General features: G+C 50.9%; 9 protein-coding genes across 9 annotated transcripts; 5 read left to right on the forward strand and 4 right to left on the reverse strand.

Annotated features, from left to right (window-relative positions):
* Positions 1-651: 651 nt before the first annotated feature.
* BDZ99DRAFT_531508 (uncharacterized protein) lies at positions 652-2735 on the forward strand (the record flags this gene model as incomplete). Its single annotated transcript, XM_033726453.1, has 2 exons — positions 652-1214; positions 1392-2735. Coding segments are annotated over 2 exons (1827 nt in total), but the record flags the coding sequence as incomplete, so codon positions are not given.
* A 2177-nt stretch (positions 2736-4912) lies between these two features.
* BDZ99DRAFT_498742 (uncharacterized protein) lies at positions 4913-6491 on the forward strand. The gene is made up of 2 exons (XM_033723602.1): positions 4913-5976; positions 6035-6491. The coding sequence occupies exons 1-2, from the start codon at positions 5095-5097 to the stop codon at positions 6116-6118; spliced, it is 966 nt and encodes a 321-aa protein (XP_033576315.1). The 5' UTR covers positions 4913-5094; the 3' UTR covers positions 6119-6491.
* A 113-nt stretch (positions 6492-6604) lies between these two features.
* On the reverse strand, positions 6605-7578 carry BDZ99DRAFT_531510 (uncharacterized protein; the record flags this gene model as incomplete). Its single annotated transcript, XM_033726454.1, has 1 exon — positions 6605-7578. One exon carries the CDS (start codon positions 7576-7578, stop codon positions 6733-6735), a length of 846 nt encoding a protein of 281 aa, XP_033576316.1. The 3' UTR covers positions 6605-6732.
* Positions 7579-8395: 817 nt separating this feature from the next.
* On the reverse strand, positions 8396-9817 carry BDZ99DRAFT_520709 (uncharacterized protein; the record flags this gene model as incomplete). The annotated part of the gene is made up of 1 exon (XM_033725555.1): positions 8396-9817. The coding sequence occupies one exon, from the start codon at positions 9815-9817 to the stop codon at positions 8396-8398; it is 1422 nt and encodes a 473-aa protein (XP_033576317.1).
* A 1189-nt stretch (positions 9818-11006) lies between these two features.
* Positions 11007-12363, reverse strand: BDZ99DRAFT_463191 (uncharacterized protein). Its single transcript, XM_033720021.1, has one exon. It carries the CDS (start codon positions 12315-12317, stop codon positions 11430-11432), a length of 888 nt encoding a protein of 295 aa, XP_033576318.1. The 5' UTR covers positions 12318-12363; the 3' UTR covers positions 11007-11429.
* A 1923-nt stretch (positions 12364-14286) lies between these two features.
* On the forward strand, positions 14287-16904 carry BDZ99DRAFT_27724 (uncharacterized protein). The gene is made up of 2 exons (XM_033713959.1): positions 14287-16532; positions 16590-16904. The coding sequence occupies exon 1, from the start codon at positions 14333-14335 to the stop codon at positions 16442-16444; it is 2112 nt and encodes a 703-aa protein (XP_033576319.1). The 5' UTR covers positions 14287-14332; the 3' UTR covers positions 16445-16532; positions 16590-16904.
* A 757-nt stretch (positions 16905-17661) lies between these two features.
* BDZ99DRAFT_488366 (alpha/beta-hydrolase) lies at positions 17662-19635 on the forward strand (the record flags this gene model as incomplete). The annotated part of the gene is made up of 7 exons (XM_033722900.1): positions 17662-17947; positions 18012-18260; positions 18315-18398; positions 18456-18519; positions 18584-18993; positions 19033-19142; positions 19213-19635. 7 exons carry the CDS (start codon positions 17662-17664, stop codon positions 19633-19635), a joined length of 1626 nt encoding a protein of 541 aa, XP_033576320.1.
* An 883-nt stretch (positions 19636-20518) lies between these two features.
* Positions 20519-21668, forward strand: BDZ99DRAFT_531535 (uncharacterized protein; the record flags this gene model as incomplete). The annotated part of the gene is made up of 4 exons (XM_033726455.1): positions 20519-20635; positions 20692-20787; positions 20867-20983; positions 21039-21668. The coding sequence occupies 4 exons, from the start codon at positions 20522-20524 to the stop codon at positions 21192-21194; spliced, it is 483 nt and encodes a 160-aa protein (XP_033576321.1). The 3' UTR covers positions 21195-21668.
* An 81-nt stretch (positions 21669-21749) lies between these two features.
* BDZ99DRAFT_531548 (cytochrome P450) lies at positions 21750-23664 on the reverse strand. The gene is made up of 6 exons (XM_033726456.1): positions 23596-23664; positions 23322-23546; positions 22988-23264; positions 22581-22921; positions 22091-22531; positions 21750-22024 (listed from the first exon to the last, which is right to left on the reverse strand). The coding sequence occupies exons 1-6, from the start codon at positions 23619-23621 to the stop codon at positions 21892-21894; spliced, it is 1443 nt and encodes a 480-aa protein (XP_033576322.1). The 5' UTR covers positions 23622-23664; the 3' UTR covers positions 21750-21891.
* Positions 23665-23824: the final 160 nt, after the last annotated feature.

Consider the following 23824-nt stretch of genomic DNA (forward strand, 5'->3'; position numbering starts at 1 on the left):
CGAGCTAGACACCCATAGAAATCAGAGTTCACATCAATTTCAACCTGAGTGTTTGAGATGGTGGCAATACATCCGGAAATTGATTGAGGTCCTGTGCTATAGCTCTAAATTATCGAAGAACGTCTCCGCTAGCTGGAACTGGAGGAAATCGCGACTTGGACGAATGCGACATGAATGGCTACGAGTGTTTGAGATAACAAGACGCATTGGTGACCATACTGCTCCTTTTTCGGTCAAATGCCGAGGGACATAATGGTTTCAGAACGCAACTTCCCCCTAATAGTGAATTACGACCTCTAAGAAGCGCTTGCTTCCCTGAAATACACATTACGGAATGCACAACAGCGATACTAGAATAGAGTTGTCAGAATGAAAAATGGAGTCAGGAGCTATCTAAGAGGACAGTATCGTGGGAAGGACGTGGCCGAAGTTCGAATTGATGTTTCTAGTTCGGGAACAGTGGGACCCCTTGGCATGATTATGGATAGTTAAATTGTGCTATTATACTCTGAATTGTATCGATTGAGACTGCTCAACAGTTTGGAGCATATGATAAGAGAATATGTCCTTGCGCGTGGGCATGCCGTTAAGGGCCATGTGATGTCGCGGTTGGTGCTTGGGCCATGCACTTTACTTCAACCTCGTTCTTGCTTCCTTTCAACTACATACACTCCATTACATCTGAACCTTGCCTATACTCGTTGTCTGGTCATCGCTTTGCTCGTTGGAAGAAGGGCAGAACGACAACAAGAGCACGCAATTACAATGGCTTGCACGCTGGAGCTACCGAATATCAACTTCCAAATATCTGTCAGCATTACCACACCATCCCAGAACCACCCATCTTCATCTCGCTACGCTGTTACATTCATTCAAGATGGAAGCGTAAAACATCGATCAGAGCACGTAATTGAAAAGGATTTCCTCTTGAAGCTGCCGAATGAAGTTCTCCTCAACATCTGTGGACGACTCGATCACCAAAGCCTTAAGTCTCTGCGCCTGACGTCCAAACACTTCGATAAAAATGCCATTATCACGGGTCCGCTCTTTTCAGAAGTCCACTTCTTCCTATTTGAAGAGAGCCTCATGACGTTCATGAACATTGCAAATACGAACCACTTATGCGCTCTTGTAAGGAAAATTGTATTTCGCGGGGCCGTTGCAAGGGCTTTTGATAATCAGGAAGACTGGGAAAAGAAACGCTGGGGGTGGGAGTTAGTAGACTCTGGATGGGAGATAGATAAGGATTACCTGTGTCAATTCGGGCTAAGAACCTGTGAAGTGGAGGGATGTAAGAGTTAGTTGGTCGCATTCGTACCAAGTATGGCATCGCTTTCGCAATACTGACATGACTTTCCAATAGGATGGCATCTAGGAAATGGGTACTCCAGTTTGGACCTCCGTCGATACTACGAACGGTACGAGGAACTCCGGTTGCAGTGGCATCAGTTCAATAAATGCATGCGAGCCGCCCATGACAGAAAAGATGGTCATAAGCCGTACAGCATCATGGGTCGTATCCTCGACATGTTCACGGAGGCGATTGGTAGATTCCCGAACCTTGAAGCGGTTGTTGTTGCTGGAATACACGACGGCGAGGAATCATATTACTGGTCTGATCACTCCTACGCGCACACTCTTCACCAACAAACCCTTTATGCCCCCATGCATTGGAGGGAAGATCAGCCAGACGGTGGAATCATTCCAAGGGACGGCACTGACGCTCAAAATCACGACTACTGGTTCGATGCCGTCTCTCAACTGAGCTGTATCTTGACCGCCATCAGCTCAACAACAGCTCGAAACCGCGTCACATCCTTGGGGTTTTCGACAATGGGCCAAAACTTTTGGGATCAGAGACATCTTGACGGGGGGGATTTGCAATGTGGCCCACAGCTATCTGAGCGAGCGAGAGATGGCATTCTCAACACCATGGTCGGGGCGTTCACGAATCTTCGCACTCTTGTGGCACAAGTACACCTAGATTTCAAAGCTGACGAAGGTCGGACCAATGAGGCCAAGATTGCAGGGTGTCTCGCTCACTTTCTACTACAAGCGACCAGTCTTGAGCATCTGTACCTTTCCTTCGGCGAAGTCTCTCGGGGCCATCCCCAATTTCCACTACGCGGAAGTTTTTGGGGTGAAGTTAAGGTTGACTTCCTCGCATTAATTCAAGACGTTTCATGGTCTTTTCTGCGGGTGCTGGAGTTTGACATGATACCTACCACGAGCGAGTCTCTCGTGGGTTTCGTTTTAAAGTTCTCGGCTACTCTCAAGCAACTCTGGATCCAGGATCTTCGCCTCGTCGGCGATAGAGACACTACTGATGTTATGCTCACTAAAGAGGAGTACTTCTACCGGTCTCAGAGGGAGAGACACCTTCAAGCTTCGCTCCGAGCGGCCCTCCCTGACACGCGCAACAAAACTGGCGGCAATACCTTCTTACGCGAAAAGTACCAGGACCCAGCAGGCGATTTGGAGGACAAGAGAGGAGCGGATTATACGGTCTCAGAGGAGAAAGGGACTTTAGGCTACACTTCGACTAGTTCTATCGAATACTACAATAAAAGTCGCCACGATTTCTTCACGAAAATGTCGGAAAGCGGAATGAGCGGATTATGGGTGGAAAGGGACGGGTGCATTCAGATCAATTAGCAGTAATTTCCACAAGTGCTATGCTATACTTCCATGCGAGGAACCACGGCTATTGTGGACATTCCTCTCATAATTTGAAGGGATTGGGGGATACGGTGCGTATACAAGAAGCGCATTACGTTGTCTATAGGTATGGTGGCTGCAGTCGGCTCCAAACGCAACCTTTAGTTGTACGGTAGAGCGTTTGACCAATTTCACTAGCTCTTTCATCTTCAAAGATCGCCGCGAAAATGTGTCAGCTCTCTTCAAAAGCACTTGGATAAATAATTTCTCATTAGGACCTTAGCTTCATTGGACCTCCTAATCATCGTTCTTTTCGTCGCTCTATCCGCCTTCGCATTACTTACTTCTCTAAAATGCCTAGACACTCATCTCAACTCAACAGAAACACCAAGCCCCTGAACTGTAAGTGTGAGTGCCACAACCATTTTTACCATCGTCCTCATGACCGTCTCACTTCCACCACACAGGTTCGAATACGTAATATGCTCGCGCCGAGCCTGAGGACACAGCTACACCCGCCTTCTCCATTCATCTACGACACAGGTGCGGTTCTTGGCATTGGCTCACGAGAGCTCTAGTGCAATCTCGAGCGCTTTGATGATGCTGAATGCTTCGGCCCTGTCGGGGTCGACGCGACCTGCGATGCGCGTTGAGCGCGTCACTTCAGTGGGTAGCGAAAGGCTGCAAGTCGCTCGAGGGAGCATGTACACCACCGCTGCAGCGGTCCTTTGGCCGAGGGATCTGATGGCGTTGGAGAAGAAGACTTTATGGAAGGGCAAGCGGCATCAGGCATCCGATTTTGCGGGGCGGGTCTTGCGGCCGATACTTATGCTGGGCGTGGGGCTGAGGGTGAGGAAGAACGTGTAAGAAACGCCGGTGGCAGTGAGATTTCGGCCCATAGCTCTAGATCATCTTGGGCTTCGTGTTGGGGAAGCGGAGCGTGCGATTTAATTAGGAATGGTAGTAATAGAACCGACAATCGGGTTAGTGGCTTCTAAGGGTTTGTAAAGAATGTCAGGGTGTGGAGTTGTGCGAGCGGTTCATGATAGGGATTTTCGTGACTAGCCCACGATTTAGAACACACATGCAAATTGCTCTTCTTTCCTACGGAAGGATCAGAAATGACCTGTGTTCCTCTAAATCAACATCGGCTCCTTTTAATATTCTCCTTAGGTGAGAGTTTTCGGTCAACCAACCACGGCCGATTCCTAGTTAGTAGAACTCGATGTTAGTCACGTGCCATCCAGTTGACTTCGTGGAGACTCTCTTTCTTTGGCCTATAAATCCATCTGACGGCGAAATCCTAGCTTCTCATGAGCTCCTACTATCGAAATCAAAACCGGAGATTCTGATCGCTCATGGTGCGGTCGTTGGAGACGGTGGCTTGCAAAATGTAGCTCGATGAACCTGCCATGGAAGGCGAAGCAAATAGAGGACGAAGGTGCAGCATGGAGATTGGAGACAAATGTAGGAGAAACGATGATGACAGCTAGAATCATTAGCTTAAGATGGACACAATAGATAGAAAGCTACAATTTTCATTAGCTCTTCCACAAGAAGACGACGTATCCCTACTTCATGTCTTCGGTATGATTAGAATATCTGGATGATTTCGACGGCTTAATGATTTCGTGGCGCTGAACATCACCACTGCCAATGTGATATCCGATATTCCACCAAAGGCTCCATCGCATGCTTCCGAGCGCAATTTCAACCTCCCTCTTGGAAAAGATTGCCATGAAGGGTGCGTCTGGACTTGGTTTGACCCGGAAGATCCTATAGACGAGTTCGGGGAATGATTTTGAAGCTTCAGGGCGCAAGGCCATAGTGAAACCGCAGACCCCATTCTTGATACCCCACTTGATTCTCTTTTCTGTTCGGAAACCAAAGACGGATCTCATACGTGAGATTTTATACTCCAGCCAAGCTCTTTCATGTGATTACAATGATAGGCGACCAGAGTAGGCATGCTGACAGGATTGTAGGACGGAATCGTGTTCCGTTCTAGGTAGCAATAGGAGATAGAGGGTAATAATAAGAGTGACGAGGTGATTCCACGTGTGCCCGTAGTTTCGTTCTAGATTCACAGCTCCTTGGGTTCAGATGGCCTCTCACAGCTCGTGATTGAGGACATTGGGATAGAAGTGTGGTGTTGACCTCGGCAAGTTCGGTGGCTGGGGGGTCACGTGGATGGCTGGATCCGTGTGTTGTGGCTAGCTGACAACACTGCGACCTCGACTCCATCACAAAACACCCCTGGTTGATGCTCTCCCGCACTCCAGCACATCCATCCCATCAACCGCGGCGCTCTCTCCCCTCGACCCGGCTTCCACCTCGAGGAGGACCAATTGCACTCCGATCAATCGCGCGTCGCGACTTTCTTAGGAGCTCTTCCGCCCAGAACACCACCCCCAGCCCCCTCAAAGATCCACCACTATGGCGAAAGGCAAAGGGCTCTTCGCCGCCATCGGCGCCGGCACCGCCATCTCCGCCATAGCGGGCACCTACAAGCTTTCCGAATTTCTGGTCCGAGCCAAGAAGCTCCACGAAGTCGGCCGCGAGAACGAGGTCTTCATGCGCCTGGTCCGCCGCGTGAACGAAGACCTCGGGGAGACGCGCCGCCTTGTCCAGCTCGAGGAGGTCGAATACGCCCTCTCCACCGCGCCCGAGAAGGTCGCCTGGATCAACTCCGTCATGAAGAGCACGCGGGGCGCGCTGGAGCGCATGATGCCGCTCGTCGAGCCCGTCGCGGCGGATACCGAGGGCGGCCATCATGTGGGGCTCAGGCATCGCATGAAGTGGGTGCTGGATACGAAGGAGAGGCTGGTCAACCATAACTTGGAGCTCGTGGCGTGCCATAATAGCTTGACGCAGGTGTTGGGGTTCTTGGCGGCTATGGAGCCGTTGGCGTGCTGTGTGGCGGAGAAGAAGGGGAAGCAGCAGCAACAACAACAGCAGCAGCAGCAGCAGAGGACGGTGACGAGGGAGATTGATGTGGAGTTTGACAAGAAGAGGGGTGGGCACAAGGATCTTCAATTCGAGAGGAGGCATCAGGGGCCGCCGAGGGAGATTCGCTATCAAGCAGAGGTCAGAAGGGAGGGTCCGCAGGGTCCGCCGCAAGACTTCCAATACCAGGCGGACATTAGACGTGGAGGCCCTCCACAGAACTTCGGTCCTCCTCCACAGGACTTCGGACCTCCACAGGACTTCCGCTATGAGAGGGAGCTCAGACGCGAGGGTGGGCGCCCCGAGTTCCAGTACAGAGCAGAGGTCCGAAGAAATGGCGGTGGCCAGGAAGAGTGGATTGAGGAGAGAGAGGTAAGGATGGACCAATTCTGTTCTCACAATGACCAATACGCTAATTCGATGCCAACAGGTCCGTCGCGATCAGAAGCCCTACTACACTCCCGATCCCCGTGATGTCCCTCGCATGACTACCTGGCCGCGAAGTCGTCTTTGAAGCAGTCAAACGCATTGTCCACGGCAGTGATACTTAGGAAGATATGGAGGTTTGTTTTTGTATGTTATTTGGGAATGGAACATCAGTGCAAAATGCCGTCGAGCTCTTGATTCGTGCGTTTTGCAATTACTTGGATTTTCGCCAGAACTTTGGTTGATTTGCCGCAATGGTTTGTTGCTGGATCACCTAATCATGCTCAAGTTTGTAGATCCTTTATCCGTGGTACTTCTACGCGAAATTCACTCCTTTTGTCCATAGTCTCTTCTTTAGTCAATACGATACCCGATGATCCCATGACTTCTTTAGTATACTCCCTTCTTTTCGCTCCCATTTTCATTTTCATTTGTAAACATAGCTCACGTTAGTCACTTTTACATCGTCACGTCAATTTGGGTCAAAGAAATTTGGGGAAAGGTTTTGTATTGTGAGGACCCCAGCAGTTCACCTGCTAAGGAAATGTGTGTTAAGGAAAGCTGCTGGACCATTAATCAACAGCAGCCAAGATATCTGTCAAACTGCGGATGTACTATTCCGAGCTATCGTCTGAAATCAAGACTTTGGGAAAGTCATGAGGAGCGTCTCTTCGACACTCACCGGGATGGATCTACTACTCATCAATCCGATTCATCGCCAGAACAATCACAGTAATCGAAGCTAGATCGCCTGGGCCGCCTGGAACGATACCCTCGCTCGCTACCGGCATACCCAGAACCGAAACTAGAGCGTCGCTCAGAGCCGAACCGACTCCTAGACTCTGTGGGGTAATATTCATCGTGGCTATAGCTCACTGTGAGCCCGGACAATCCGATTTCCACGTGGTAGCCTTCATCGCCGTAGCTGCTTGTCGTGGGAGAGCGAGTGATCACGCCGTAGCTGCATGTCGTGGGGGCGCGAGCGGTCATGCCGTAGCTGCTTGTCGTAGGAGAGCGAGTGGCCACGCCGTAGCTGCGTGTCGTAGGGGCGCGAGTGGTCACGCCGTAGCTGCGTGTCGTGGGAGCGCGAGTGGTCAGACTGTAGCTGTTCGTCGTGGGAGCGCGAGTCGTCACGCCGTAGCTGCTTGTCGTGGGAGCACGAGTGGTCCTACCAATACTGGATGAAGGTTGGTATCGGTCGCTGCGAGAGTCATCGAAGGTAGTTCGACCCCGCTGGCTGTCATGGCCTGACTGGTGTGATCGCGATTGGGATCGTGGTGTCCGAGTCGACGGGCGTAACATCGAGAAGCTCTGGGAGTTGGAGTGATGCGGCCGGGAACGGCTCTGGGACTCGGAGCTCTGGTGGTGCGAGCGGGATGCTTCACGCCTCGTATCTTGGGAATAGGATGATGATGAAGGCGCAGCACGTCGCTCTGGTCGAGGCGCCGGCGAGCCCGGGATGATTGGGCGGGCGGGCGTGAAGTTGCGTACGTCGTGGCAGCGCGTTGCTCTATCGGCCGCTGAACTATTGAGGTAGTTGAGAGGCATGGTTAGATGACCGTGTTTGTGAGTGTGGTTGTGGTTGTGGTTGGGATTGTGGGGTTTGGGTTTGGGAAGCGGAGATCTGTTGGGAAGTGCTTTGCAATTGTGGGTGTAAGTGGACTTCTGAAGATTGGTGACGAGAAAGACTATTAACGTGAATTTAGGCAGGGTTTTATATGGTTGCGATGCGGGTCTTTGGAGGGAGTTGTTCAGGTGGAACAACGGGGTTGTGAGGGTTGCGTATTGTGAAGATGGTGAACAATCTGGAACGCATTCTTCAAGAAGAGTAGTTTAAGGGAAATGGAAACGTATATTGTAAGTCAACAATGAGTACTGCCATTGAGTAGCGGAACGATGCGGTGCTATAGGTCTTGAATCGTTGCAAGATCTCCTCCTAACGTATGCAGGAATCGATATCGCCACCTACGAAGCTGTCAAGTCCTCACATCAATTACTATCTTACGAACTACAGTTGCTTTCACGGTCGCATCACGATCAAGGCGAAATAAGTTTTGGTAAAGGTTTTTCATTGGTTTAAGGAGGATATCAACTAGCCTATGAGAATTTGCTAATTTCTGGCGCCGAATATCAGCGCCAGAGCAGTAGGCTAACCCGCGAAAATGGGAGATTTTGAAGAGATGATTGAAAGGAACGAGCCATCAAGGCTCATTCCTATTGGTTAGGAAAGAATGAAGGACGGTACGATTCCTAGCCCTATTTTAGGGCTTAGTCTTCGCAGGGAAACGCCAAAGTCCCGCGGCTATAACCGTGCTCTGTTGCCAGTGCAATGGTAGGGCCAGCGGTCCTAGCCAAGCTAGCGAAACTAAGAACGATAATCCGGGACTACGATCGAATCGCCACTATAGTCAAAGATGAATCCTTCTTCACCAAAGATCTCGACCAATTCCTTGCCTTCTGCAAGCAGGAATCGTTTCTTGGCGGCATCCGGCTCTGTCCTATACCAGTCCTTTTCCGCATTCTTCTGAGCTCTATAACGATCGATCCACGAAGCGCCCAATGTTGCATTCTCTCCTCCAGCGTCTTCGCGGACGAGGATCTTATCTTCATAGCGAAACTGGAGAGCCTTTTGGCCAAATTTGGCGACAAGCGCTTTCCCTTCTGCCAACATCTCGCCATATGGTGGTGGCCTTCGCCATTGCGCTGAGACTTCAGACTCGCGCCCTCGATGTCGTAGCAAGCAAGCACGTTCGTGCCCGCGCTGGGTCTCAAGCCGCCTATCCCATTCTGGACCACCTGATATGGTGGGCGTAGAATCAGTAACTCTATGACGATGTTCGGGAGCTTCTGGATCTATGATCTCGTCGCCATCATAGTTGAAGACAAGGACAGAAGGATCATTGAAGTGGCGAATCAGATCCTTGCCTTCTTGGAGAAGTCGACGCTTTTTAGCCGCGTCTGGGATAGGTCGCCATTTCGCAGGGATCTCATTCATACGGCCAACAGCCCGATACCACATAGCGCGCTCTTCACAAAGCTGGTGCTCAAGCCGCTTCTCCCACGCCGGAGTCGACCTCGGTCGATCTAGCTGGGCCCTAGACACCTCAATGCCGTGCTCTTGTCGCAGCCATTCTTCCTCCGGCACGATGCCGTCCAAATTCGCTCGGCTTTGCTTGACAGCGTTTGGATCTAAGGAAAAAAGGGTGCACCTTCCTGTAGGGCAGAGATTTGAGGTCTCTCGCTGGCTTCGGAACCAGATGATTATACATTCGCGGCCGAATACGTGCTTGCAATGGCGGTTAGTGTTGACGGTGACCGCCTTGTGCGTTCCCATATCGAATTCGTTGGTGCATATTATGCAAGTCTCTCCCGACTTGACGTAGGTGGGAACGAGATGGTTCCGAATTGTTGTTTCCAGGTCGGGCAAGCTGCGGGTCGTAGTATGGGTATGACCCCGTGGCGCAGAGCTGCGTGTTGTGGTATGGGTGTGACCCCGTGGCGCAGAGCTGTGCGTGGTCGTTCGATGCCGACCATCATCGTCTCGCATGGAACGATCGTGTCTAGATTGGCGTTTAGTCGTGCCTCGCGAGGAGCCCCCGCGGCTAGGCTCTAGTGATAGTGCGTCGAAGCCCCAAGTGGGGTCGTCTTGCTGTCTAGATGCTGGGGACTCGTTTTGAGGCCGAGAAGACCCGCCTGGTAAATTTGTTCGGGCTGGCGTGAACTCGCGGACCTCGCGTCGTCGAGACGCAGGAGCTCCGGAGCCCGGGCCTAAGTAATTGAGTGGCATGTTCCTGGAGTTGTTGTGTGTAGAGTTGTTTTCAGAAACGATGGTTGAAAGATTTGTTGGAAGATCTGATTTGTGGGAAGTGTGACTTGAAGAGTGTATGTTGCAAGTTTGGTTTCCAAAGATCCGATGAAGAGATTCAAACGCAGAGTGGGGAGGTTCTATATTTTTGGATTCGGTACAATGTTGTCGTTGTGAAGGGACATGCTGGAAGACTATGGAAGAGGAGCAGTACAATTCGCATTGTGAGTAACATTTTCCTTCCATGTATCGTCAAGTTTACTAACAATGGACTTTCTATATCTAAGTATTGTACTTACATGGTAGACATCGTCTTCTGCATTATTCATTAACGATGTATTCGTGGACTATGTACTTAAATAGAGTCTTTTCACCCACTCTAAATTCCACATCACTCTCATTGCTCAAGTTAAGCAACATACAGACTTCCAACCTAGTTGACCGCAACACACATCTCCCTGCTAACTGACACCAAAATAAATCAACCGCAACACAACTTTCGCATCCTAGTCAACACACTTAGCATCATGGAAGCCTTCACGCCCGACGCCCCAGTTGATCCCGCAATTACTTAGACTCCCCTTCCGGATGTGAATTACGACATCCTCGACACGACCCTAAGGCTTGAGGGCTACTAGGCATGTGACAACGTAGACCTATGGGTACTCCGTGGGATGTTGCTGCGTTCCTTCAACACATTTCAGGATCGAATATTCTTTGACGCATTCCATAGCGACGCTCCAAGCCCTGACGTCCACCGTTGCCTACGCGATGTCTTCCATCTACACCCTGCCGCAGAAAGCCTCTTCCCCTCCACAGAAGATCTTGAGCCCTTTGTACAGTCAGTGCGGGACCGAGGAAATATCAAGAATTATCAAAAATCATGGGAGGGACTACCTCGCCCGATTGGATCGTGAGTTGAGCAGCCCCCAGGTTCAACTAGCAGACGGGAGCCTGATTACCGCGGAAGAGCGTATTGCGCATGGACTAGGCAAATACTATGCCTTCTCCAACTCAGTTGAGGAAGCTACCACTAGCTTTTATCGGTATCGTGCTCTGTTCTTGGAATGCGGGTCTGATCTGCTGCGGCTGCCTACGCGCCAGGAGTCGAGCCAGAACTCCTAGATCTTCAATATCAGTACGCTGAGCAGTTAGACGATGACCCTAGCGAGTCGGACTACTATTCTGATTTCTGATACCTAATGCTTCGCGGATGACGACGTTGAGACTACCGAGTAACTCATTCCAAGAACTTGAGTCGATGGTCGTTTCAATTTCTTCCGACACTACATGAGAATGTTTGACTACGCCCCATGATTGAGAGTAACCAATGTTTCCTTCTTCAATCTTCTAGAACCACTTGAAAATGGATGATACGATTAGCGTAGCTAATCCATCCAAAGCTCGACCACTCAATAGAACAAACCTTTCCTCCTCCAACTTTCGCATTTTCTATGTTGTACTCAAACGGTTAGATTATGTGATGCGACGCAAAAATAAATGTACTTGTTATGTGAACCCCTTAGCGTAGAAGCTAGCAATGAATGATGAAATCCGCGTAGCGGGAGCGGTAGATTCCATGCTACAGATTGTCTCAGCTCCCCGTAAAAGCAAGTGCTAACTCCCCAAGCTCCTCAGTCTCCAATTCGCCATCATCCTCGTCTAACACATCCGTCCAGCTTACAAGATCTTCGTCCATTTCTACCTCCACCGGCCCGTCTTCCGTCTTACTTTCTTCCTCCAATTTGCCCGCGAATCTCTTCACACCCTCCACCCGCGGACCCTTATCCTCCAATCTCGGCGTGAAGCTGCGCCCGATAGCCCATGCAGGTCTCCGCACGGCCTTGTACTGCACCGCGAAGATATGGCTCCCAAGGCTCAAGCCAGCTAGCTTCCGCGAGGTACTGCTTCCCTTCTCGCCCTTCAGCTTAGGGTTGATTCCAGGGACAACCACACCCGTTGTGGCCGCAAGAGTTGCGGTCAGGGGCGCCGTCACGCTGCCGGATACAGAGGACTCAAGAGATCGGACGTCAGTGAAACTTGCGTCGGTCCATATCAGCACCGCAACAATCATGAATGCTGGTTTCCCTCCTGGTGTTAACATTCGCCCTAAGTCGGCTTTGACTTCGTCATTCTGTCGCATTGAATCGAAAATCGTGTCGTATTTTTGCACCCGTACGCTTAGGATTTCTGGCGTCTTGAAGTCTGTGCCGCCTGAGCTTGACTTGGACGCGGCGGCGGAGGCGGATTTGGAGAGTGCAGCCGATAAGGATGCGTTGTTTGAGCCGGAGAGAATGCTGCTGGTGTTGACGAGGGCGTTTGCGGAGACGGGGGTTGTGATAAATGGCGAGGGGTCAGAAGGTGTGTATGAGGCGTCGGGTTCTGCATAATGTTTGACAATTCGGCCAAGCCAGAGGGCGATGTCAGAGGCGGGGATCAAGCGCTCTGGGTCGAGGAGATAGAAAAATGGAGTGTCGGCCATGATGTGGATTGTGGGTATGATCACGTGACGTTGGATATGATGGAAGTCGCGGCTGCCAGAGGCGATGGAGTCCTGGAACACTTTAAAGACTTTCTCGCCTCGCTCCGTCGTTTCGTTGCTGCCTAGGAGGGGTACGTAGTAGAAAAAGCAAGTTCTGGGCCGCAGCAACCTTGGCTAGACCAATATTCAGCCGCAGACTGCGGATACCACGGAATCGCCAGAGCTGAACTCGCAGCTCAGCCTCGCCAACAATGCGCAGCCTTGAACTCTTTGGGAAGTGGTAAGCGGGATCTAGACCATTTATCACGCTCTATAGCCCATGTGAATCCAGTTTCTGTCGCATACGTTATGCCCAGCAAATTGCTACCACGTCTTTTATATCAGGCGTCTGCCCAGGGCTGAGGCAGCAAGGTGGGCACCAAGTACGCAAATCCAAAACCAGCGAATTGAGTTGAATAACGAGCAAAATGAGCGTTCTTACAATCACTCCGTTTCTATCAAGCCATAAACATCCAACTTCGATCTCCTATGACAGTTCTGCAACAACGTGCCTGATCGTGGACCATGAACTTGGCCGCCATATTGAGCGGGAAATCCCCACACTGTCGACAGCATCTTTAGAGGAGTTTCGCTGGTACCTCGAGGACTACGCCGAGCTTGATCCATTCAATAGCGAGCGTGCGTCGAAAGCGTTCTCCGCTCTCGTAGCTTACGGCAAGGAGCTTGTAGCCTCACTCAACCTCGCCGCTTTCCTACCCCCATCGAAATTAAACGAGCCACTCGTAGTCAGAGTCGAGGAACCGGCGCAGGAAGAATTAACCGCAATTGTGTTCTGGGAAGTATTGGAACGCTTAGAACTGTGGCGCCCCTCGCAACGTCCTACGTCGGTTAATATCATCCGAGTCATTGTCCGAAAACAAGGTCGCGAAGAGGCAAACTCGTCCACTGCCAGAGCAAAACACACGAGTATCCTCCGTGTACTCATTGTGACTGCCCGCTCCGGTGAAGACAATGATGTTGCGCCACGACTCGTATCCCGGCTCATCGTAGAGGCCTCAAAGCGGTATGAAAACACCATCAACGTGGAGGTCGTCCGTCCAGGTACATTCGAAGCCCTTAAGACGCACCTTGAATCGCAAGAGCCAGGCTACTTCAACGTTCTTCATTTCGATATGCACGGCGTGGAGGACACGGCAAGTGGCACTATGTTCTTGAAGTTTGTCAAGCACGAGGCCGGATCCGAGTATCTCAAGCTGCGGTCTGATTATCGCACTGCCGCAGAAGTGGGCGAGTTGCTCCAAAAGCGAGCAGTGGGCCAGGTTGTGCTGAACGCGTGTCGATCTGCGTATGGGTCTAGTCCAGAGACGAACATTGCGAGTGCATTCGTCCATGCCGGGGTGCCTGCCGTCGTGGCCATGAGCTTCACAATTGCAGACCGAAGCGTGGAAGTCTTCACTGAAGCGCTCTATCGAGGACTAGCAGAACACAGATTGCCACTAGAGGCGGCAGCATCTCTTGCACGGCGAGCCATGGTTCGCAACTCGAATCGAACCACAAAGATAGGGAGTGAGGTCAAGGTCGTGGACTCAATTGTGCCAGTCGTTTACCTAGATGCCTCAGTCGATAGACCATTCCCAGAGGCGCTCCCGGAGCTCGAAGGTCTGGAAGAGGAACAAGACCTACGACGATTATTCCCGTATGGGCGCGAAACAGATATTATGCACCTTGAATCAGCCCTGCTTATCGGAAGCAAACCCGTCCTCCTCACCGGACCCCCTGGAATTGGTAAGACGACTCTGCTGAAGCATCTCCGCCGCTGGTGGGCAGTCACGGGCCTTGTGGAAGATGCCATACATATCCAATTGCCCGCGGACCCATTTGATGCGGATGCTCTTTACTCTCGCTTACAGGGCTACTTTACTGGTATCAAGTCTCCCGTGGTGCCAGCGAAGCTCTTTGCACATCTGAATAAACACAGATGCGTCATTATTCTCGATCGCCTCGAAGCAGTAAACATGGCTCGGAAGTACGGCGTCTTCATCAAATTCATAAAAGCCCTTGCTAAAACGCAAGCGCTTGTGGTGATCGCTTCCCGGCGCTCAGAGAAATGGCTCGGCGCAGCAACAGTCCCTCATCGCCTATCTGGCCTTCGCACCGTTCCTGGAACGCAGGTTGTTTACGGCATATTGACTAGTGCGCAGCAGCTGATGAATATCGGAGATTATAAGTCCGAGGAAGACTTCCAGTATCTGGAACAGATAGTAAATCTGACCTATGGAAACCCACTAGCGATTCGCCTCCTGGCTCAAGATGGGCTGTGTCTACTGAAGAGTCCTAAAGAGTACTACTTCGACATGTTAAGTGGCAAACATGTCATGCTGAACCGGTGGGAAGCGAGACGAACGGAGAGCTTGCGCAGCGTTATGCAACTCGATGAGATCGCGGACGAGCTCATGCCGAAGCGCTTGGGGGATGGTTTCACACCCGCCGTCTTTGCTTGCTTTCAACAGGTATTACCAGTGAATGACCTGGGGAAGTATGTCCAGCTGTGGAGCATGGCTACACAAAAGTTCATGGGCAACACTCCGCAACAAAAGGCTAAGGCCACACTCGAGATGTTGGAGAACTCTGGAATGGACATGGATGATATGAGTGAGAATATGAAAAATATGGTTCTATTGATGCGACTTGTGGCTAGTTCCAGCGAAGAGGAGGTGCCGAAACCAAAAGCAGACTTGGCAAGTATCATTATTGCCTATGAGGAAATTGATTTTCCCGAAGTACCTATGGTCAGTGAGATACTGGAGTCCGGCTGCACAAGGTTCGTGTCAATGTTGGAGGAAGCAGGATTTCTGGAGAAGTTGCCAGCGAATACGGCCACGATCGAAGGGGATCAGGGTAGGAAAGATAGGGGCTCCATGGCTCTACACCCACTGATCCCCATACTCATGAGGGCGCAACCGGGTTATGAGGAAAACGCACTGAGGATTGCTGAGTCAATAAAGCAAGGGTTCGTCCACTACTACTGCTATCGCACGAAACAGTGGCCCTGGTCCAAAATCTACTACAGCCCGACCTGGACACAACCTCGGGAAGAGTTGCATACAGAGTTTGGTAATTTCGCGGCTGCCACCTTGATTGGACTGCAGAGCGATACATCCGACTCCTTGCAACTAATGTGCCTGTTTCGACTTGTCAGCGTTATCCAGCGCGGTGTACTCAAGGACCCAGGACGACTCCGAATCGTTGCCGTTCTCTGGGAGCTTGCCCTTACCCGTATTCTCAAAGAAGTAGACACCCTTAAGATTGAGGCGAAGGAGAAGCCATCCAATCTCTTGGCATCTCTCGAATCTCTGATCGGCGGACTCACGTCTTGGACCCAACCCACTCCAGAACCACGGTCCGAGGAAGAAGAAACGGCCGAAATGGCCATTTTTGTTCTACGAGGTATTGCGATGAACTTGGCTGCCAACCTTGGGGGACACTTCCACCGTCTACATTCCCCTGAAGCCGCTAAGTTCATCAAAGTCGCCCAGTCGATCATTGACGATGCCCGGGCGCACCTGCCAGCAAGCATCCCGCCGGAGCAGAAGGAAAAGATGAAGCGCGCTTTTCAACACTGCGAATTCGGTATCCGACTTGTGCTTAATCCTCCTAGTAATGAGCGCGCGAAGAGTGAAGTCTTTAAGGAAAGAATGGCTTATCAGCGGCTCATATTGGCGGACGAGGGCAGTGAAGAGTATCCGGAGAACCAGAAATCGTGGGAGGACATTCCCGTTGAGATTTTGTCGTTATCGGCGCCGTTTGGGCACATGATTCCGATATATAGGGATATCCGTGCTGCGATCAAGAGGAAGGACTGGAAAGAAGCAGAAAGAGTTGTGGATGAGGCCTTTGTGATGGAGCTGAACGACGCGAGTAATGATATTATCAACAAAGCGGGTCTTCTACAAATTAGAAGTGAGATTGCGCAGGGCCAGGGACAGTGGAAGAATGCTCTTGAGCATTTGCAGGAAGCTTGGAGGCTGCAAGATGGGGTCAGTGGTGGATATTTGTCGGAAGAGGAGCAAAAAGAGAGGACGAGGATGGTAGAGCAGTTGAAGAGGAGAGGTGGGGAAGTTGGGTAGTTTCATTGATACTGGGATAAGGAGAGAGTAAAGATAGTTACGGTTAGCCTAGGAGCGAGGGCTTCCAATAATATACCATGAGATTGCCGTGAGTGTCTTCTCTGATGTTTCAAGTAGAAACAGTGACTAAAGAAACAAGCTTCAGATGACATGGTGGAAAAGATCACGACATGGTTTCATGACCTGTGCTATGGTGTCCGGGGCAAGTGTTGTAGGTGGAACGTGCTCGGCATTCACCTCGTATTTTAGGGCACCAATCACAACTCTCTTTGTATGTATCAAACTGCTCAGTAAATACTGTTATTGGTGTCTCGTGAAAACAAGGTGAAAGCTTTGTGTCACGGCCGTGACGGACACGTCAGCGTTAAGAGGCAGGCACGTGGACGGGACCGTATATAGATTACTAGGGTCGAGCCTTATGCTCGACAAGACGATACTCAATACAAAACTTATTTGCAATCGCAACACAACGATCCTGACGTGCGCGTACGCGCGCGAATGCACGCATACGTCCCTTACACTTTGCATGCTCCATCCATCACACTGACCCTGGGTACTACTGTATGTTAGTTCAAAGATTCGTTGAAATGAGATTCTAGACCAATGAGATAGGCTGTATAGCAGTAAATATAATTTGAGTGCAGGGGATGGTCATCGCTCCACTTATTCTTCCGATCCCTTGCCCATTATTACGATAGTATGAACGCGGCACGTACTGCCATTGGAAGATCGAAAGGTCAGTGACACCCAGTGGCACTAGCGGGGAGTGTGTTTCATGATTTCTCAGTACTCATAATATGATTTTTCCTGTTCGCAAATTAAATCCCCGGGAATGCCTATCGTTTGTGTACTTTTTCCTGTTCCTTTAGCCCCCATTTGTTTGACAACCGCTGATTTCAGGCACGAAATTGGTAAATGCCTATGGCTTAAATTTAGGAACTCATTGAGGTTTGAGGAGTGTACAAGGTCTAGGTTTATGTCTATATGCAAGGGATCGAGGCCAGGCTGGCCGGTGGCTGATACTTATACGAGAAGGATTCGACGATCTGTTTATTCATCCGACTACTACATCATTCTTTAAAAGTAGAAGACGCGGATATATATAGTGTCAATGAATTCATGCACTCTTCTAATAAGTACGATTCAGATTCCGTTCTTTTTTGACATTTTGCTTTCTTTCCTCAAAAACCCTCAATTATGACATATATCGATTCGTTATGAAGGTCAAGTCGATGGTCCAATCGCTCTTTCTTCCCACGTGCACTCTCACTGCTTTCCCTGGCCATGCTCTGGCTCTTCCAACTGTCACGGTTTCCGACGGGGTCCTTGTTGGGACGACCACTACTCTGCCTAGTGCTACCGCATCTGTAAACAAGTTCCTAGGCGTGCCTTTTGCTGCTATTCCAACGGGCAGCCTCCGTTGGGCCCCGCCGGCAGCTGTTCCCACCTATACGACCAGACAAGCAAATGCATGGAGCAACTCATGCGTCCAACAGTTCATAGGTATGCCACGCTCTCCATTCAGGGCTATGTGTGCCCCCAAAGCATACGGCTAATCTACAGCAAGATTCGCCTTACCCGCCAAATCGCACTCAAACCATGCAGCTTTTCAACAATCCTGCCCCGGTAGAAAGCGAAGACTGTCTTTACCTCAATGTTTACGTTCCCAGCTCAGGAGCTACAGGAAAGGCAGTCATGTTCTGGATTCACGGCGGGGGACTGGTGTATGGCACTGCCTCGTATCCATGGTATGATGGATCGAGCTTTGCAGCCCATCAAGATGTTATTGTCGTGGCCGCAAACTATCGCACCAATGGTAAGAAGCATACTTGTTAACAAGGAATAATCGTTCTAATCATACGTTTTCTAGTCTTTGGCTTCCCTCATTCCGGCGATATAACCGACAAAACCAAATGGAATATTGGCTTCCTAGATCAACGGCAGGCCCTACAATGTAAGTCACTGCCACGTAAACGTAAGAGTGTGGTTGGCTTACTCAATCAACTCCAAGGGGTCCAAAAGAACATCGCGGCCTTTGGAGGCGATCCAACTAAGGTAACGATCTTCGGTGAAAGGTATACCCACTATCCAAACCCAAGCTCCTCCGTTCTGCAATACATGTCTAAGCCATAGCTTCAGCTCCGGAGCAACATCAGTCGACCGCTTGGTGACTACCATGGGTAGCAACACCCCCTTCCGCGCCGCCATCATGCAAAGTGGCACCTCCTCAGTCACAGCAGGCGGCGCCGACACCAGTACGACTTATTGGGACTCCCTCGTCCAACTCTCTGGCTGCGAGGGTGCATCACCGGTCATTACCTGCATGCGCGGAGTAGCCGCCACCGCCATTAAGAGCACCATTGAAAAGGACTACAACGCCACTACCCCGTCGACCCCTTTCTTCGCTTTCAATCCTATACCAGATGGTGTCACGGAGCTCGCAAGCCCCGAAGCCTCACGACTCGCAGGATCGATTGCCAAGGTACCAGTTCTACAAGGCACAAACGCGCAGGAGGGACGACTCTTCTCAGCCCCATATGCGGTATCAGGTGGGCTGGGCGCTTTCGTGCAGCAATATTACGGCAAAGCTCCTGGTGCAAACGTAAATGCTATCGATGCCGCCTATCCGGTCCCAGGGGCGTTTCCAGATGATGATACCGCGACGGCACAGGCCTGGACGGAGTCGGTGTATCAATGCGTAGGTTCTCGTTCATTATTCCCACGTTGACGTCCCATTTCTTAACAACAACGTCTGACATTTTTCACAGCCGGCGGCAGTCGTAACCTCCGACGACGCCAAAGCTGGCATACCAGCCTGGCGCTACTACTTCAACGCCTCTTTCGCTAACTACGGAAGCGTTCCTGGCTTCACGAACCGCGGCGTCTACCACACGACCGAGATCCCGATCGTCTTCGGGACATACCCATCGTCAGGTGCCACTGCTCAGGAGATCTCGCTCAGCAGTTACATGCAAACTGCTTGGGCTACATTCGCGAAAAATCCTACGAGCGGGCCGGACCCGGCGTGGCCCAAGGTCGGAACGGCGAGCGGGAGCGCGTATATTGGTGTGCTGGGGAACTCGGGGAACACGTTTACAAATCTTACTGTGATCCAGTCGACTACCTTGGATGGGAGGTGTTCGCTTTTTTACCCTATCTATGGTAATTCAACGACGGGGAACACTTGGTAGGGCCGAGGGAGGATGGTGGTGGAAAGAGTTCATCTCAACATGGACTTGGCTTTGCAGCAGGCTGAAGACTTGGATTGAGAGCAGGGGTATAAACCTCAGTGGTGAGAAAAGATTGGAGTAAGAAAATTGTGGTACAATGCGCCGTATAGAAACCCATACACTAATTTGCTGCTGCATGAAGAGCTTCATACTATTTTCCACATTCCGAATTAGAGAGAAGTTCAGCATTTTGGGCAACTACTAAACCAATGAGGCTACCCTAGACAGCGTCAACAGGGTGTACGCAAGATTGGAAGTGTATCCGCTTCTATTAGTATGTTGAAGCCCCATAGACAGTGGCAGGCAGGTGTACGGATTTCTATGCCGAGGCATTGTAGATAGACAGTTCAATACTCAAGTGACATCGCGATAGAGTAGATGCCGAATCGTAGTTTGGAAATATCACTCTCCAACGTGTAGTGGGAACAGCCGACATATCTGCCCATGTAGTCGCTGGAGGTGAGTAGTATGAGTGCCGTAGTCTCCTTCTCCGCATCCCACCCCACGCCGGTAATGAAGTGACGTCCGTTTTGACGCCAGTACCTAGCTTTCCCTTTAGCTTTGCAGCCATACTAGATATGTCAGGTCTAGCCGAGAAACTTCCGTAGTCCACCCATTCATTGGTGCTCGTCGTATTGCGGAGTAGGCTTGTTTGTAGTTTGACTTTATCAAGCGTTGCTTTCTCATTCAACGTCCCAATTCCGCGCTTTGGTAATCGGTGATCGGCTTACATAACTACCCACTGTGGAGGTATTGTGTAGGCAGTGAGACGGAGAGATATAAGTGTAAGGCTGTCGTTACGCTCGTCAGTTTCGAATTTGAAGTATAGATCTTCTTATCAATAATAATGGCGCCAAAGGCAATCCTCAAGACCTCCAATGACCTCTTGATCTGCACCGCTTGCGGCACCCAATTCGACGTCACAGGTTCGTCGAATAAGAAGGTGTGTCGGGACTGCGATGTTAGCCGCTGCTTTTCCTCGCCTATACAGAAATCAAGGAACTCAAATATCTTCAGGATCCACGACAATTCGTCTCCCCTACCGGTCAAGCCTTCACCACCCTCTCCAAGATCCGTGAAGCAGGCCACAGAAACACCTTCAAAAAAGACGAAGTCAACCCGAAGCTCTGAAAGATCTTCACAGAGCCCCAGGTAACCGACCATCATCCTCTGCACCCAAGATATGAAACAGAACAACTCACCAACCTCACAGTTCTCAATCGGCGAACGCACCATGCTCCTCCAAACCCCCAACGGCAACGTCCTCTGGGACCTAATCACCCTCCTCGACCAAGAGACCGTGGACAAGGTAATCACCAACCTCAACGATCACAATTGATCATACTCTGCTAACGAAACTGGAGCCCCAAATCAACTCCCTAGGCGGCATCGCCGTAATCGTAATCTCCCACCCGCACTACTACACCGCCTACGCCGACTGGACCCTCACCTTCCACTGCCCGATCTACACCGGCGCCGCCGACTTCCCCTGGCTCGAGCGCACCTCCACCCAGGCCTAACCCTCCGCCCCATAACCGCCCACCTGACCCCCATCCTCCCGGGAATCACCGCCGTCCTCTACGGCGGGCATTTCCCCGGTAGCTTATGCTTGCACTGGGACGCTTATTCTTCACTTTTCATCGCGGACACCGTCGTGACGGTGCCCAGCGCCTCGAACCCGGAGCCGGGGAAGCCTGCCTGGGGTGATTTCGTACACGTTCTTTTGGAGTATCCCGAACCGGATTCCGCTGGATGCGGCGGCGGTGGTGGGAATTTGGGAGGCAGTGATGGGGCTGGAGTGGGATGCGACGTATAGTGCGTTTATGGAGATGGATGTGCGGAGAGGGGAGGAAGAAGTGAGGCAAGGGACGGGAGGTGTGAAGGGGGGGTTTGAGGAGAGTTGTCGGAATTTTGTGAGGGCGATGGGGGTGGAGGTGCCTAAGGGGCTTGAGGGGGTGAGTGGGGAGGATGAGAGTTGATAAATGAGATCGGAGTAAACTATAGGAACGGGAGTGGTGCTCCCAGGAAGAAAATAATTCGGATTTGTTTATACCGACAGGATAGCATCTTATATCGCGGCGATTTGACTTAGACCGTTACGTTCCTATAATGTGATCACCACGTGACTGAACTCTATTGATAGTATGAGAATCAATTTATATCTTTCTCTCACACTTCAGGAATGTCCTTCACTGAACCCTCTCCCAAAACCCCTCTTCATGTCTTCGTAAGTTTAGTGACAGTAAGTGGCAGCGCCGACTTTGTGATAGTCAAATAACTCTCCGTCGCAGCCACATAAGCCTTCGGATCAAGATTCGGATCAATCTGGAAATCGTAATTCTGGAACATCCTGAACAAACAATCAAAGTTAGCAAGTCTTCCCATCAGCGTCAAAACAATCCAGGGTCTGACTCACCTGACCAAAAACATCCTCGACTCCTGCAACGCCAACCGCCTCCCAACACACTGATACGTCCCCTGTGAAAACGGGATAAACGCAGCCGCATTATGCGCCCCCTTGAACCCCGATCCCTCAATCCACCGCTCTGGAATGAATTCTTCTGGCCTTGCGAAGTTCCGCGGGTCGTGCATCACGCTCCAGCCGTGGACGCTGATCTTCGTGCCCTCGGGGACGTACCTGCCATTTAAGGTAATGCCGCCGGGGGTGTTGACTACGCGCTGCATGCCGTTGGGGCCCGGTGGAATCATGCGGAGGGCTTCGTTGATGCAGGCGTTGAGGTAGGGCGGCCCGCCCAGTTTGGCAGCGTCGAAGGGTTCGTCTTTGAAGAGAGTGTTGACTTCGGCTTGGAGCTTGGCTTTGGCGGCGGGATGGCGGGTGAGATAGAAAAGGAGAGAACTAAAACAAACGTCAATAATTGAGTATCACGGAGTGGAGGTGCACTCACGTCATTAGAACTGCGGTAGTATCACCACCTCCCAGAAGTACATTGCGAGCATCAGACTCGAGTTTCGCATCAGTGAGCCCGCCTTCTTCTCGAGCTGCGAGTAAGAAGCCGAACACATCGTTCTTGATCGGTCCCTTTGCTAGCCTGGACTTGAACCTATCTGCGCCATAGGCGAAGAATCGAGCCGTGACCTCCCTGGTCTTCTTGTCGACAGGAACGAAGCTGAGGAGCGGCATGGCCCACGATATGGGTGCAAGAGTGCACATAAACTTGAGTCCTATATGGACGAATTCCACATAGTGGTGGAGCTCTCCTGATTCGAGCATATGGAACGAATCGCCCTAAGCAAAAAGAAGTTAGAATATGTAATGTATGAGGAAGGAGCGCTGGGGGCTGAAGAGACCCACAAATCCGAGGTCCCCCATAACATCAAATGCAAGCAGCTCAGCCCACAAGCTCATATCAAAATACTCCCCCGTCTTTGCAAATTGATCTAACCTGGCACAAAGGTGATCAAGCGCCGTCGCAATTCGTGGTTCATACGCCTTCAACGACTTTACACCGAAAGCAGTGTCCCATGCTTTTCGGCGGGCCTTATGCTCGTCCCAGTCCTGGACGGAGAATAGCCCTGGCTCTGGCTCGTTGAGGTTCTTCCAGTACCACGGGCCTTTATTAAATTTAGATCTAGGAACGAGTATAAGTAAGTTTTTTAAGCAATCCTTTTAAAAGCAAGTTGTTTACCTATTGCCGTGTATGATAGGTAGATCATCAACGTTGGTTACGGAAAGCTCGTTGGGGCCAACGCGCACGTAGTCGCCGTACTTCTGGTGCTGGGCAAAGAGAAAGTGGTGAGTCTGGCCGTATTTAGCTACCCAGAAGGATTGCCATTTTGTAAGTGCTGGAAGTGTGTCGCCAGGGAAGCGTCGGAGGGGGTTGAGGAAAAGCCTGTAGAACGCTATCGATATACTGTTGCGGTAAGTTTATGTCGTTTCAAACAGTTTCGATGATTGCTTACCCGAGGGTGGCAAAGTAGACGCTCATGACAAGGACAACTGGAAGAACTGCGATGTTGGACCATCTGAAATCGTCAAGGTGGTCTCGGTTGAACAAAGTGAACTCCCCAGCCGCGAGCGCAAAAACCCAGAAGATAAAGCCAAGAGCAGAGGGTTCAAAATTCCTGAAGACAGTGTGGGAGAACTGCCATATTATGTCAGTTATCAAAGCTGTGAGTTAGATTGAGCGAG

This window comes from Mytilinidion resinicola (genome assembly GCF_010093595.1).
Source record: "Mytilinidion resinicola strain CBS 304.34 unplaced genomic scaffold BDZ99scaffold_10, whole genome shotgun sequence".
Lineage (NCBI taxonomy): Eukaryota > Fungi > Ascomycota > Dothideomycetes > Mytilinidiales > Mytilinidiaceae > Mytilinidion > Mytilinidion resinicola.

What these genes read in the sequence shown, in the direction of transcription:
- BDZ99DRAFT_27724 (XM_033713959.1), top strand. Translation starts at nt 14,333, where the DNA reads ATGGCTCGGAAGTACGGCGTCTTCATCAAATTCATAAAAGCCCTTGCT.
- BDZ99DRAFT_463191 (XM_033720021.1), bottom strand. Translation starts at nt 12,317, where the DNA reads ATGGCCGACACTCCATTTTTCTATCTCCTCGACCCAGAGCGCTTGATC.
- BDZ99DRAFT_531548 (XM_033726456.1), bottom strand. Translation starts at nt 23,621, where the DNA reads ATGAGCGTCTACTTTGCCACCCTCGG. An exon ending in CCTATCATACACGGCAATAG is followed by an intron (nt 23,265 to 23,321) that starts GTAAACAACTTG and finishes ACTCGTTCCTAG; the next exon opens with ATCTAAATTTAATAAAGGCC. An exon ending in TTATGGGGGACCTCGGATTT is followed by an intron (nt 22,922 to 22,987) that starts GTGGGTCTCTTC and finishes CTTTTTGCTTAG; the next exon opens with GGCGATTCGTTCCATATGCT.
- BDZ99DRAFT_498742 (XM_033723602.1), top strand. Translation starts at nt 5,095, where the DNA reads ATGGCGAAAGGCAAAGGGCTCTTCGCCGCCATCGGCGCCGGCACCGCC. An exon ending in AGTGGATTGAGGAGAGAGAG is followed by an intron (nt 5,977 to 6,034) that starts GTAAGGATGGAC and finishes CGATGCCAACAG; the next exon opens with GTCCGTCGCGATCAGAAGCC.